Below are 14,311 nucleotides of genomic sequence, written 5' to 3'. Positions count from 1 at the left end.
CAAATGCTTGTTTCTCTTATTACAGACAAAAGAGGGGTGAAGCAAATTGGATTTTAAAGTTAGAATAATTGGAGGTTTTAACTCTTTCTCCTCCCGAAGAGGTAAGCCATTCTCCAAACTGTTTTCCAATTTAACCACAAGGCTGAATTGGACATATTAAAACCTACCAGAAAGTTGTAAAGGTTAACAACAGTGTCCTGTATGTAGATGGAGATATATATATGAATAAAGTTGTAATTGAATTTTAACTTTTCTGCCACAGTTCAACATTAATCAAACTGCAACGAAGTATTACATCTGCAGAGAATCCAAGCTGCACTGTGTGCCAGTGCCGTTGGGTCCAGGGCACTCGTTCACATTTTACGTACTTCTGTGGGCACTACTCCCTCCAGAGCACCAGAGAGATGCAATCCGTGACCACTTCCAGCCCTCTGTTTGGGAGAACACTTTTAGAAATCAGATAACCAGTCCCATCTGTAAGTGGCGTTTGGATTATTTTGAAACGCTGATTTCCAGCGTGGCATAGAGTAGGCTACTAACAAGTATTGCTCATTATATTCACATAAGGAAACAAGCTTGGCATTTTAATTAAAATCCCCACATCACAAGACAAGATTGAAGTATTCAGTAGAACACTGAATACAAATTCCCATCTCTGCAGCATTATCTCATGCGTCATCAATTACTGCCATGCCTAAATCTAGCATCATGCCAGCACATGAAGACAGTAGGTACTATATGCAGTGTTCACTGGACCAGAAGAACAGAAATAAGAAGGGGGAAAGGAAACCCTAGAGAAGAAATTAAAATAGGCAGACCGTGCAATACAAACCAGATCATGGCTGCTTAGCTAATATGGGCCAACTGCTGCGGAAGAAAAATGTCGAACACCCCAAGTTGTGTAAATTTTTTGTAAACATCTAACACACACACACACAAACACACACAAACACCAACCTACACAGAATGAAAAATATATATTGATTTTTGCTAACACTAAGTTTCTTCTAAGTGCAAACTAACGTGAAGAAACTTTTACAGATAACTTAAATTAATAGGGAAAAGAAATACTTGAGAAGTACTTTACTAATAAAAATCTAGTCTTGATCAGAACACCACTACGTGACCCTCAATTATTCACAAGTTTTCTTGCTGTCACACTGAAACTGCAAATGAAACTTAGCTAAAGCTAAGTGCCAAACTTAGGCGCAGTTTAGGCTGAACAAGCTATTGTGCCTAAGACTAGCAGAAGATGCTTTGCAAAGAGAAAAATTAAAAAGCTCTAAGAGGTTTAAAAAGGTAAAACTAAACAAAATTTAACTTTTCCCCATCTTGTGGCTGTACCCTCTGTGCCTAATTAAAAATAAAGCGATACTTTAAAGAAGCTCTCCGTGCAGTTTCAGATTCATGGGGAAGGACTACGCTAATACTGGACCACATTGGTGTTTCCATACTGCCAGGTGTCATTCTAACACGTTTAACACACCAGTAGCTTTCCAAAAATATAAACTAAAGGAGGATCCGAATACATTCTGCTACACTATTCCATCAGGTTCGCATATGAATTAAACTGATTCTTCAACCAAAAGTATAAAAACTTAACAAAATAAATATCTATGAATGAATGTACTATTTTAAATAATTTCTGAAATAACACATTGAACTATAATTTAAAGACTCCTACAGTTTTAGGAAAATGACTTAAAGCTTAAATCCCAGACCCACTTAATCTCAGCATGCAATTTCCCACAAAAAAAATCAACCCCGTACTGATGAAAAGATGCCCGCTCCTATCAAATTTGACTACATTCACATCAAGTAGCATCCGATCACGGCCTAATTTTTGGTGGGTCGATGATGCCGATAGGTATGTATCTTACCGATTCTATAGGCTTGTCTAGAGATGCTTGCTCTATCTCCAGGTGCCCTTCTTCATACTGATCAAAGTGGTTGCCCTGGAAAAGATGATGAGGGTTGTTAGCTCTACAGCAGAGAATGTATTTCCAACAGTCTAGTTTCAAGATTCAGGTTTGTACGTGGTGTTATATTTTACATAATTTTGCTAGCAAAACAAATGAATTTATTAAATCCAGACTCAATTCAGTATACAGGCTATAAGAATAACAAAAAAAATACTAAAAACTAAGCCAGTTTTATGATAATCATAAACTGCGGAAATTGCCAAATATCAAGCATTTATTATGATAATACTTTGTGGTTTTTTTTTCTTTAGGAAGTCTATGAAAAAACTGGCTATTAGTACCAGTGCTGGCCTTAAAACCACACAGGACAAGAAGCAGGAGTTGATGACCCCACCACCGCTATAAAAGGGTTTTTTGTTGTCTTTTCTCTTTCAAGAAGAGTAAAGCTTTCCTTGCAGCAGGAAATCCAAATTGCTTGAGGCATACATGTAATTTCACACACCTTAAGTCAACAAAAAACCACAGTGGTACCAAATGAAACCTCTCCCTGTGCCCATGGCACTTGTTCATGGTCTGGAGCAGCCCTTTTCTTGAACGCAGGCAGCTGCACAGTGAACCATCACCGGAACTGATCCTCCAACATACAAAAAACCCGTTAGTTTCAACCCCGAGCAGCCCCCCAAGCCAGGTGGCCATGCGGCCACACGAGCACATATGGTGGCACAGTGAATGCCGGGACACACGTACAGAACTGCTTATTCCAAACATACCAGCTTAAAGCGTTTGTGAGCACAGCACCTAAACTACACAAAAAGTGACAGGGCTGAGGAACATGTCTGAGGAAAGAGAGACGGATCAAGGGATACACAGGCAAGCGCACTAGTAAAGCGTGCAGATACTCACACGGCAAAGAAAATGCTACAAAGAATGATAAATCCAGGCACCTCACTTCCTTACGCTCCCAGAGCAACCCCACGGAACATCCTTAGTCCTACAGACTGGACATGTATAACAATTAAAATAGGAAAATTAAACAGGACTTATTCTGGTGCACGGTGCCCAGTCTGCACCAGTGTACATCACACCCACCTCCAGCTCGCTGACTTCTGAACAGGGCAACCTCTCCCCTACTCAGTGGGGCCGGGTACGCACAGTGCCACACACAAATAAGCAGGGACTTGAGCCAAGCGACCCTTCTAAAGCATCTGCTACAGCAAAATCCAATCTTGTCCTGCTTTGGCCAAGACATTAAGCATAGAGGGCTCATGATCTAGGAAGGCAAATGGCAGTCTGTCCTCCAGAATAACCATTGGTGCTGGAACACCATCACTGGGAATGGCTGTTTCGGGGTGGGGGGACAAGAACCTCTGTTGTCATTTCAGAGGTTTCCGAAACCACAAATTCCTGAAATTCCAAACATGGTGAACCATTTTTAGCCATTCAGCAGGCCCATGGTGTAGCACTAACATCTACCATCACTAGCACAGACCTGGAAAGGAAAAAAGTCTTTCTAGCTGAAAGCTGAAAAGCCAACAGGAGCAACAGCCTGCAGCTGAGAGGAGCACAAAAGCCACCAAAGGGGGTCATTTCAGCGGGCTCTCCCAAGTTCCCCGGGCACTGCGCAGCATCACAGCCCTGTGAAACCCCAGGAGGTGCCAAGGCCTCGGCTGTCACCCCCTATTCCTTTCCCAGGCCTGCAGTGCCACTGGAACCCTCCTGGCCACTCAGCCGACACCAAACACCCGGCAGTTTTCATTTGCGTCCAGGCTCCGCAATTACTTTGAGCGGGAGCACCTAGCACCACTGCCAAGAGAAACATGTTGTCACTCTCCTCCCTTCAACCAACACCAGTTTTTCCTTCTGCAATAATGTTAATGAAAGCCAGCATGTGAAAGAGCAAATTATAGTTGTAACGGACTGCTTGTGGGAATTTTACAAGCCAGGCACTAGCCTCCAAAAATCCTCTGGAACAAGTGTTCGTATCCAGTGATGCAAATCTGCAAAAGACCATCTTGACAAGAACTCGTTGCCAAGAGAACGTTCTTTGACACTTGTGCCCCAACTGCCAGCCCATACATCATCTGCCGTCCAGAGTGATAATTCACCCAGGTTGCACTCAGCTCCCAGTAGTCGTCTTTCCCACGGCCTCTCCAGAGCAAATTTGGGGCTTAATCTGCAAGTCAAGCAGCAGTCCACTCCCATCCATTTTTTTTTTTTTGGACAGCCTTCAAGGAGCAAGCTGAAGGCCAGCTTATCACACACAGAGTCGTCGAGCTGCTGAAAAAAGCTGGCAGTCCTCGGAGACAGGCAGAGTGTAGATGTGCAGACTGTACACACGTGTGCCGTGTAGTCAGGGAGCCCAGCAGGGAGAAGGCACCATAAAACCGGCCTCAGTGGCAGGAGGAGACGGCCCAGCCTCCCAAAAAGTAGTGTCCAGGAAAATAAAAGCAGTCAGGAGTGCACATGCTGCTAATGAATCTGCACTGCTGACTGCTAGCAAAAACACACTAAAACTTCATATATAAAAAGTTACATCCATATAACATTCAGATAAAGACTCAAAACACTCTCAGCAAAAACAAAGACATGCTTCCCCCCCATCTGATTTCACAACATGATTTGCTGCCTGCAGATAGCTCAGGATACGCCAACTAAATTACCTGGAGCTGGCAAAATATTTCTACCTACTCACCGCCTTCCTTGGCGCGTTGCCTGCCAAGCCCATTGTCATTGTTTGACAAAGGTCAATTCCCATTTGAAAGCATCCCTTGCTGATATGAGGCTTCACAACTCTCTTTCTGTGCTTAAAAACAATGTCTCCTCCCAGAAACTACGTAAAAGACTGAATGCTCACCACGTCACAGACAAATGCAAAGACAAACAAATGAAAGCAAACACAGCAATTCTAAGTTCCAGCGATGCTACTATTATTCACTTCATATGTTTTGAGGTTTCTTTTATAAATTTATATACCTTAGGTTTTATCATCTATTGGGGTTTTTATTACCAGTAATGGGAGTGGGGATAAGTTGTTTGTTTTTACAAATAACAGCAATAGTAACACCAGAGCTTTCAAAACAGGCAGGGTGCTTCCCATCACCTCGAACTCCTGGGTACGCGAACGCCACCCGGAACGAGCCCTCATGGGATGCTGATAAACTGCTCACTCTATTAGGAAGCTGACTGTTCGCAGACTTGGTAATTTAAGGCATCAAAATAACAAAGTGTCCAAATTGAACTGAAATCAATACTCATCGCCGAGACTGTTCTTTATTTATCAATACTTAAATTATAAAGGAAAAAATTTCCTTCCACCACCAAGTAGCTTACCCTGGATAATAATCCAACAGTCACACTGAGGTCAAATTTATGAGCATGTTCAGCCTCATGGTACCTGACAAGCAAGAAGATTAAATGGTTCTCGCTTCCAGGGCCACAACAAACAACCTGTTAAGGCGATGTTGTCTGCCGTCATGGCCATCACAAGCCTTTTGGAGCTGGAGGCAGCACAGTCTGTCCCTTTGCTGCATCCCTGGAGCAAGGGATGGGGGGGGAATTCCATCTGTTTTCCTTCTTTTCCAATCCTTCAACCTGGCACATCAAATGGATCCATATAACGCTTCTGTTTTGCTAGATCTTAAGACAATGAATCAGAGGAAGATAAAATACTTTAACATTTAAATCTAACAATTAATTAAACCCTAAATGTTGAGACTGTTGAAATTAAACTACATTTTTGGCAAACATGAACCACAAGCACAGCCCACATGCTAATACGATTTTGATCTGTGTGTTCTGCAGACGTGAGGAAACCTGTAAGCGAAGGGAAGAATTCAGTTCCTACAAAATGGGTATCAGGCCATAAAATAACAGCTGTACTAAAACCAGCACTACTCAAAACCTGTTTTCAAACTTCTTCCCTGTATGACTGTTAAAGAGATATAGTAAAATCTTGGCCCTCTTAGCTAATTCAAAGTTTTCACCTGCTCCTGTGGACAAGGGTATCAGGGCTGAATGCAGTGCCCTCCTCCCCCTCATCCTCTGCCCTCCATTTTAAAGCTGCCCGTATCAGCCTTCCTCACTTCCGCTTTGTAAAACAAGACATGCTGCACTGCTTATATCACTTTCTTACAGATGATACCTCCATCCTCAAATAGCAGAGCAAAGAAGCTGAGAGGTTTCCACTTAAGCATCTTTTATCGCTACCACTTTGTGCTACAGCAAGTTCTCCGACGCTAGGTGCTTCACTACAAGCATACAGAAATTCAACGCATTTTACTGCTTGGATGAGAAGGACAAGCCTTTGACATCCAAACATTCCTTATTGTACACCACGCACAACATTTAGTTTCCTTGTTGCATTCATCTCCAGGAGCCAAGGTGTTTGTGTCCTGTGTAATTTTGTGTAATATCATCTGAACTTTGGCTAACTACCCATTTCGGTTACTCACAGTCACATGTCCTCTCCTTCATTTTCCCATTGTTTGATCTTCCCACAAAGCTCTTCGCCAAACCTGACGTCCTGGAGCCCTCATGCACTTAACTGCCGAGTTATGAATACAGCATTTGAAAATCAACTAGGAAAAGCTGCCTCCATGCAGGATTTCAGACTCTCATTCTCCCTTATTTGGATTGTAAATACTTCAGCGCTCTGGCCCAACAAATGCCATTTTGTCCACGATTAAAGATAGTGGAGTCACTGTATTTTCTGAAACAATTCAAGTTAAATAGCTAAGGGGAAAGAGTACTGCTCTTTCTTACTTACTTACAAGGTCCCAAATCTTGGTAGCAGCGAGACTCAGTGAGTATAATTAAAAAAAAAATTAAGAACTTAATTACACTTTCATCCCAAAATCTTCAGTCGCAGGAATTGTTGCCAACAAATGACTCAATGCAAGTTAAATTGTCGATTTAAGCTCATTTATCAGAGTAGGTTTAGTATCACAGAATTAATTTTCTCCTCTACACGAGGCACCTTTTTCTGAAGGTGGGCAAAGACAAAGCATCCAGGGCCATACAGATATTACTAGGCAATGAAAAGATCTCTTTTAAAAGCACCTTTATAACTACAAGACAGAATAAAAATATGCCCGTTCCTTCCCTCTCACCCCTCAAAAGGGTGGATCCGAATCCAAACCCGACTTCCGAGCACTGCATTCTCTAAGTCACGTACAGCATTGTCAGCGCACGGAGAAAAGCACAATGAGTCATCACAACTACTTCAAGGCTGTTAGACCTCCCTGGATATTAATTACTGGACTGCTCTTTCCAACCTGTCCAAACACAGAGGATATTAAGATGTCAGCATGCAGAACACATTCCATGTAGTGCACATTCCTGACAGGAATTAGTGGTTTCTTTTATCAACAGCCCTAAGTCATCCCTATATTATTTCAAAAGAAAAGTAAGTGTGGCACCCTCATTTCAGCTGCTAGGCCAAACCTTGAAACACAGCTCTCATGTGAAGACGGGAGAAAACTGCAACAAAAGAGGAGTAGAATGGAGACGTGGAAAGCAATGGTTTTCTTTCAGGATGCCTTCATTCAGCTGTCCTTTCAGTTACTGCTCAACAAGAGAGTTCAGTTACACGAACAGTATTATTAATACGAAAGAAGATGATGTAAGCTACGAAACCCAACAGAAGTTACATACGAAGAGCCTGGAATAAGAATACCTGGGGAAAAACACTGCCTGCTCCACAAGCCACAGGGACAATGCCTTCAACTGTGTGAACAGAGTAAAAATAAGAAAAGACTCCAGCACAAAACCACACGCCTATGCCTGAGAGCACAAAACCCAGGGATGATTGAAGAGGGGCGCACAGAATGCAGCTGCTGAGGTGTCAAAGCAGAAACAATCTACTTACGTCCGTACTGAATTTCAGGACCAGCTTAGAAAGGTGCACAGAAACACCTGTTCCCATGACCGACTGTGTAGATAATCTAAAGAAAGTAATTTTGCAGAAACATCTCACTATACTCACCGCCATTATTTATTAAACGCACTGGAAAAGAGCACAGCGTGATCATGATTGCTTAACAGCACTTGAAAACAGCACAGTGTGCTCCTTAGATATTAAAAAATAGTTTTACTCTCATAGAGTATCAGGAAAAGACTCAAAACCCCACATTTATATTACATTTGCTTCAGAAAATTGAATTTTAAAACACTGAAGCAAATCAGCACCACTTGCACGTATTCTGTTTATCCACCAATTCAATCAATAAACCTTAAACTCCCCAAAATAGTAAGTCAAGCCATAAAATTCAGTATTGTTACCCACAAATGCTACTTTAAAATGTTTAACCAAGCCCAATCCCCATTCCTGAAAGCTCTGAAGGCTGTAAAACACCAGCTGAGACACTAGGAATATCTAAAAAGAGAAATGAGTACCCACAAGAAAAAAAAAAAAAGGCCATTTTCTGGCGCAGATAAAGCCACAGCAGACTGCATTGGCTACAAGCCACAGAATATTTTGCAGTGCCCTCTGGTCTCGGCTCCCGTGGCTGGAAAGCACAGCTGACATATCCTGCAGCTGTCTTGGGACAGGTCAGCACAGACGCCAGGTCCCAACAGTTGAGCACAGGAAGCTGAAGCAGCATCTGAACACACATGAGCAAATGCCACCTCTCCAAAATCCTCGCTGCCTGCACGCATATGGTGCCTTCACGGACAAAGAAAAAAGGACTCTCATTCCAGAAGCAAATATTCTATTAAATTTTAAATTTCCTTTTTTAAAGGAGCTTGAGCAGTTATGAGCCCTTCAGGAGACAAGGGACCTTAACAACCATTGGCTTTTCCCAAAGATGGCTGAGCAGCTCCTAGCACAACTCTTGCAAGCGCTCCTCGCCCACGACACCTCCATGAACACCGCCAGTCCAGCACCAGCGCAGCGGCTAAGAGACAAACACAGCGATCGCTCTGCGAGGACCTGGTAGAGCACCAGACTCCTGCCTAGCCCAAAGACTAGGAATTTCAGCAAACCACAATCCACACTCATCTCATTTTATGTTGCATTTTGCATCTAGTTCTCTTTTTTTAAAAAAGGGGAAAAAAAAACCAAAACACAACCTTTCTGGCTTGGTCAGTCGTTACCAGAACTGCCAGTTCCAGTTTCGCCCAGTCCTGAGCTCGACTGACCCAGCTCACAGCGCCTCAAGGTGACACATACCACCGAGAGCAGCTATAGAGTTACACACGGGACAGAGACAGGAGAACAAACCCATCTCCCGGCAAGGATCCTGTATGAAAGGTCTAAGTGACACAGTCTGCCAGCACCATCTCTTACTCTGTTTATTTGTGGGGCTCTATCAACTCCATGATCTACTAACCTCACCAGTAAATTTCAGCCAACACAGACAGAGAGGGAAGGTGTTAAAACCAAATCCACCTCACCACAACTGATCAATTGTTTATCACACACAATCCAAGTGTAACGGGTTTGTAATTTCTCTGCAAGACCCAGAGAAGATCCTACGTACACTGACTGCAGTCTCAGAGAGGAATTTATGCTGCCCTTTTTAGCTAGGCAGGACCTGATGACTCTATACAATGGAACATCTCCAAAATGTAATTGATGCAGACAACCGTGTTGATGTTTAGGAATCCATCCAGAGAATTCAAAAACTACTCCAGGAAAGCACAGCTTAGGAGTGTGTCTTGAATATTCATTACACACCCAGAAGAAAATACACTTTTAAGAGCAATATGCACCTAGAAGATGGCTCCATCCAACCCCACTCACACTGGAATCTTTCTTGGATAATTTTAAAGGCCACATGGTTTCTTATAACTATAAAAAGCGAAACAAAACCAGCTTTGTACTGGTACCTGGAAAGCCTTTGTTAATGCTTCCCAAAACAAAATCATCCCTTTTCCTGTTGTTCACTGTAATGACTGTAAAGATTAAAAAAGAACAACAACAAAAAAAACCAAAAACAAAAACAAAAAAAAAACCCACACCAAAAAACCCACTAAGTTATCCTTTTGTAGTACCACAGAGGTAAAGCATTCACAAACAACAGCTAACATTTTCATAGCCTTCCGCATGTTATAAATCACTTTCCCAGCCCCTTTCCCGTTAATAAGTAATACAAGTACGTAATTACGGACACCACACATCTCCATGCTCTCTGAAATAGATTAATATTTACAGTCAACATCTCGTGAAAGCTGCAGCAAAACCTCATTGTAGGCAAACACACATCAATTATTTTGAGAGTACTTACACCAAAAATCCTCTCAAGTCAATACAACAGAAGCAATCACTTAAGATTTGGATATGAATTTCAATTGGCAACTTCTGAAAGCACCTTGTAATTACACGTTGAGAAGCTGATGGCATCCTTTGTTTACCAAACTAAAAGTTAATTTTGATGGCAAAATTCTACCTTTAAGTCCAAAACCACTGAAAAATCCCCTGCCAGAACACATTCAAGACTACTCATAGGTCAAGAGCTTTAAACCAGGAAAACGTGCATATAAATACCTAGTTAAGAGCTGTCCAATTAAAAACCATGTTCTAGAGTTGTGAGATAAACAGCTTAACACAAAAAAAGAGTGGAAGCCAGATGCAGGTTCCCGCTTTGCTATGCTTTGCATATCTTGGTATCAAACAGGAACAATTTAATGTCTTTCAGATTCCTTCCACAGCTACCAATGCCGGCTCTAGATCTGTTCCAGCACACGAGGGATGCTGTTCACTTCTCCAAGGCTTCCAGCAACTGTACTGAAGACTATCAGCATTGGTTTCACTCACCGAGTTTTCTCTTAGCCATTTCCTAACATACCCCCAAAGCAGAAGATGCTGCAGCTTCCAGCACCTGCACTTTGACTAACAAGGGCTTTCAAACAGGAGACAGAAAATACTCTAATGGGGCAGGATGCTAATCAACATCTAGGATATAATTTATTTACCACCACAAACTTCCAAGCTTTTGTAGTACTGTTTTTTTTTTTTCTTAATATGGTGTTTGACTTGATAAAGAATTGTTTCTACACCAAAACATCACAGAAAATCTCACTCAGGAGCACATTAACTGGATGCAAACTCGTAACTCATTCACGAGACCTGGTACCATTCAACATTATTATCAATGACCAAAGGGGAAACAGAGCAACTGCCAACTCGGTTTGAAAATCACAAAGCCCAACAATTGGTAAGCAACAACATGGACAACGTGTTTGTACAGAGCAGTCTGACCTGCGTAACAAAGTCTGTTTTCACAGAGCCCGGGACAAAAACACCTCCAGCACAGGGCTACACCCCAGCAGGCCAGAAAAATCCAAGTTAAAACTTCTTCACACAGTACAGTAGCAAAAAGGGTAAAAACACAGTCCAAGGGCGTGTAACAAAGTAACAGCAAATAAGAACAGAGTAGTAAAAAAGACGTTTATCTCCGTATATTATACAGATGGAGTCTTTTCTAAACTCCTCTGTGCAAGTCTTCAAGTCACAAATGTGGAAAATTTTAGGATGCAGGAAGCCGTAGCAACATAACGGGAATGGCAAAATACCCTGCAACAGGAGAATTCAGAGATCAGACTGTTAAGGCTCTCAAAAGAGGTTAGGGTTAAGACAGAAACGTTACATATGCCCTCACATAAGAGGAGGCAGCGTACTAACGCGTGCTTTGGCATAGCAAAAAAGCACATAATAAGAAACAACAGCTAAAACCTGAAAATAGAAAAACAAAGGAACATACACCTTTCGGTGGCCAAACTACAGAACAATCTACAAAGGAAAGCGTTCACCATCACCAGCTGTCTTCAAGAGAGAGAGATACGGTAGCCAAACACTAATTTCTGCACTTAAATCTGGGTCAAACGATGGAAATCAATGGGTACATGGTGCCTGGATATTTACAGCAGACATTCTGACATCAACTTCTGGCTTTAAACCTGTGAATGGCTAAAATCTCAAATGTCTTAATTGCTCGTAGAGTTGTCTGAATATGGAAAGCACCAAGAATTACTATAGGTTTAAAACTGTACGGTAAAAAAAAGTGTACGTCAACTGAGGAAAAGTTGGCCAGGTACTGCAACAGTGCTTTTTGATCAGCTGAACTCAAAAAGCTCCACATCCCCGTGCAGCGGGTGTTAGGAGAGGTTTGCTTTGTCTCGCAGGGGCTGACTCAGAAGAAGCAGAGATAGCTCAGACATGGTTTGTGGGGCTGTAGAATAAAGCGTTTCCTTTCTTATTCAGTTAGCCACGGCAACTGAGAACATAACTGCACAAGAAAAGAAAACAGGAGTGACAAAAAACATAGTAGGGAAAAGTACAACCAAGACAGGAAAAAAGGTCTACATAAACCTAACTTACCACGAGTTCCGAAAATTCACACTGAAGTTCAGATTCTCCTGTGATCTTCTAAACATGGAGCCAACACCATTCAATTCACTCTTAAATTCATTTTCCCCTAGTCTTCTCCTCCCTTCCTTGCTCACACAGGCAGGCAGAAAATCAGCCACAGCTCAGATGTTCCTGCTCTGCTCAGCTGAGAGCGGTCAGCACGAATTGCCAAGGAGGTAAGAGCAGCATCCTTCCTGTGCCATGCCTATAGCAGAAATTTAACTCTCATCTAGTGATAAATGAGGGTGTCCAAACAGCACTAATAGATTTTAGAAAATCTAAGATTAATTCTTAAATTAGAAAACATGCCATGGAAAGGGCTACCTCCTGGACTGCTCTCAGCTACATTTGTCAAAGGCAAATTCACACACAGGGATCTGCTATCACTTGGAAGATCAGGATACCATCCTGTGCAGCGACTCCAGTCCTATTCCTTCCCTCACTCCCCCACATTAACTTTTTGTTCCCCCAACTAGTAAAAGCAGGGAAAAGAAAATTACCCTGTGTATTCCCTTGCAGCACAGAAAAAAGCCATTAACTTACTTTGCCACATAACGCACAAGTAGTCATGACCTGCTGAAGGATACAAAAATCAAGTATTTTTGCCTTAGGCAGCACCTAAGAAACGAATTGAAGTCACTGACAACATGCACTCACTAGAAGGACAGATTTTAAAACTCCACGCTGTTGGCCCAGATGTCCAGTAAGCCGGACTCCCTAAGCCGCTTGGGAACAAAACTTATCCCTGACATTCTGCCAATTAAAAAGCATAAAATCCCCACGCCATCAGTGTTCAGCTCAACTTGCTGGAAAGGGCAGGACTAGAAGCGCAGACCAGCCAGTAACAGCGACGTGCTCGGTTCGCTCTTTGAATCCTTTGGAGGGGTAAAAAACTCACCTATCTTCTTGGTGTAAGCAAGAACATGAGAACTGAGGTTCAGACTGGCCACATTTCAACCCAGTTTAGAAAACAAGGCATTTCTCTTTGGTGGAAGTGTTATTCTACTATAGACTATACAACAAACTAAAAAAAAAAAACAAACCAAAAAACAAGAGACAGAACAGTTTGTGTTCCATCTGGCTAATGATGCAAGTAAGTGCAATGTACGTAGGAAGAGGAAATTATTGTACACATATACACATATGGCTCATAATATTTCTGCTTCAACAATGAAAAGGAGAAAGATATAGAGAAAAAACGTTTTCTCAACATCTGTGAGTAACTGGTAGTTCCGCTGGATTTCAGCAACATGGAGATATCCACAGTATTCGTTCTTTGAGTTCAGTATAGTTAATCTACGGAATAAAACTACTGCAATTACAAAAATAACACTAAAAATATATTTCCTCATCGCAGTAGTTTCATGTATTCACAGAGCTTTCAGTAATGCTTCTAAAATACTGTTAGCACAGTTGACAGCCATCGTTCATAATTACACAAAGTTACAATGGTTCACAAGTCTGTCTCTGCCGTGGGGGAAGCCAGTCAATCCAGGAGATGGCAGAAGCAGACAAGTGACAGACATCCCCGCGACAGATTAGCAGTACGATCTTTTAACCAAAGGACTAAGCTTGTCAGCGGCCCACTCAAAAATAATCCCTCCCGTAATGGAAAAGGGAAAAAGGTTGGGATTTATTTGGGTAAGCCATTCAGCAGACTTAACTTGCCATTTCAGAGCCCAGGGAGAAGAAAAAGAAGGAAGGTCAGTAACATCCTTCCTCCTTCAGCAATTCATTCCACTCCTAAAGCCTCCCAAACAAACTGCTGTGCCGCCCCGGTGAGGGAGAGACAGGGTATTAACGGACAGAGCAAAGCTCAACACCTTTAACTGGAGCTGCCCTCAAGTTCAGCACCTGCAAAATACAGTCAAAACCGGGGCTTTCCCTCGAGTTTCTCCAAGGCTTGGGAGCACACAGGAAAAAGAGAAGAGGATCTACGCTCTTTGTGTGGATTCTAAAGCTACACAGCACAGCAAGACAATCCTGTAAGAAAAACCCAAAAGCTGCTTCATCACCTCAATGCAGCGATGTCCTCCGA

At 42.2% G+C, this 14,311-nt stretch overlaps 1 protein-coding gene across 7 annotated transcripts in view; it reads right to left on the bottom strand.

Annotated features, from left to right (window-relative positions):
- The window catches only part of GPATCH8 (G-patch domain containing 8), a 56,299-nt gene that overhangs the window by 38,412 nt on the left and 3,576 nt on the right, over positions 1-14,311 (bottom strand). For all 7 annotated transcript variants that reach the window (XM_086766540.1, XM_086766534.1, XM_086766536.1 and 4 more), the window contains one exon: positions 1,881-1,955. In XM_086766540.1, the coding sequence (XP_086622666.1) occupies positions 1,881-1,955 (75 nt within the window). Of the gene's footprint in view, positions 1-1,880; positions 1,956-14,311 lie in introns of those variants that run through there.

This window comes from Chlamydotis macqueenii, chromosome 25 (genome assembly GCF_036417535.1).
Source record: "Chlamydotis macqueenii isolate bChlMac1 chromosome 25, bChlMac1.mat, whole genome shotgun sequence".
Lineage (NCBI taxonomy): Eukaryota > Metazoa > Chordata > Aves > Otidiformes > Otididae > Chlamydotis > Chlamydotis macqueenii.
The sequence above is the reverse complement of the archived record's forward strand: the minus strand, read 5'-3'. Positions and strand labels throughout refer to the sequence as shown.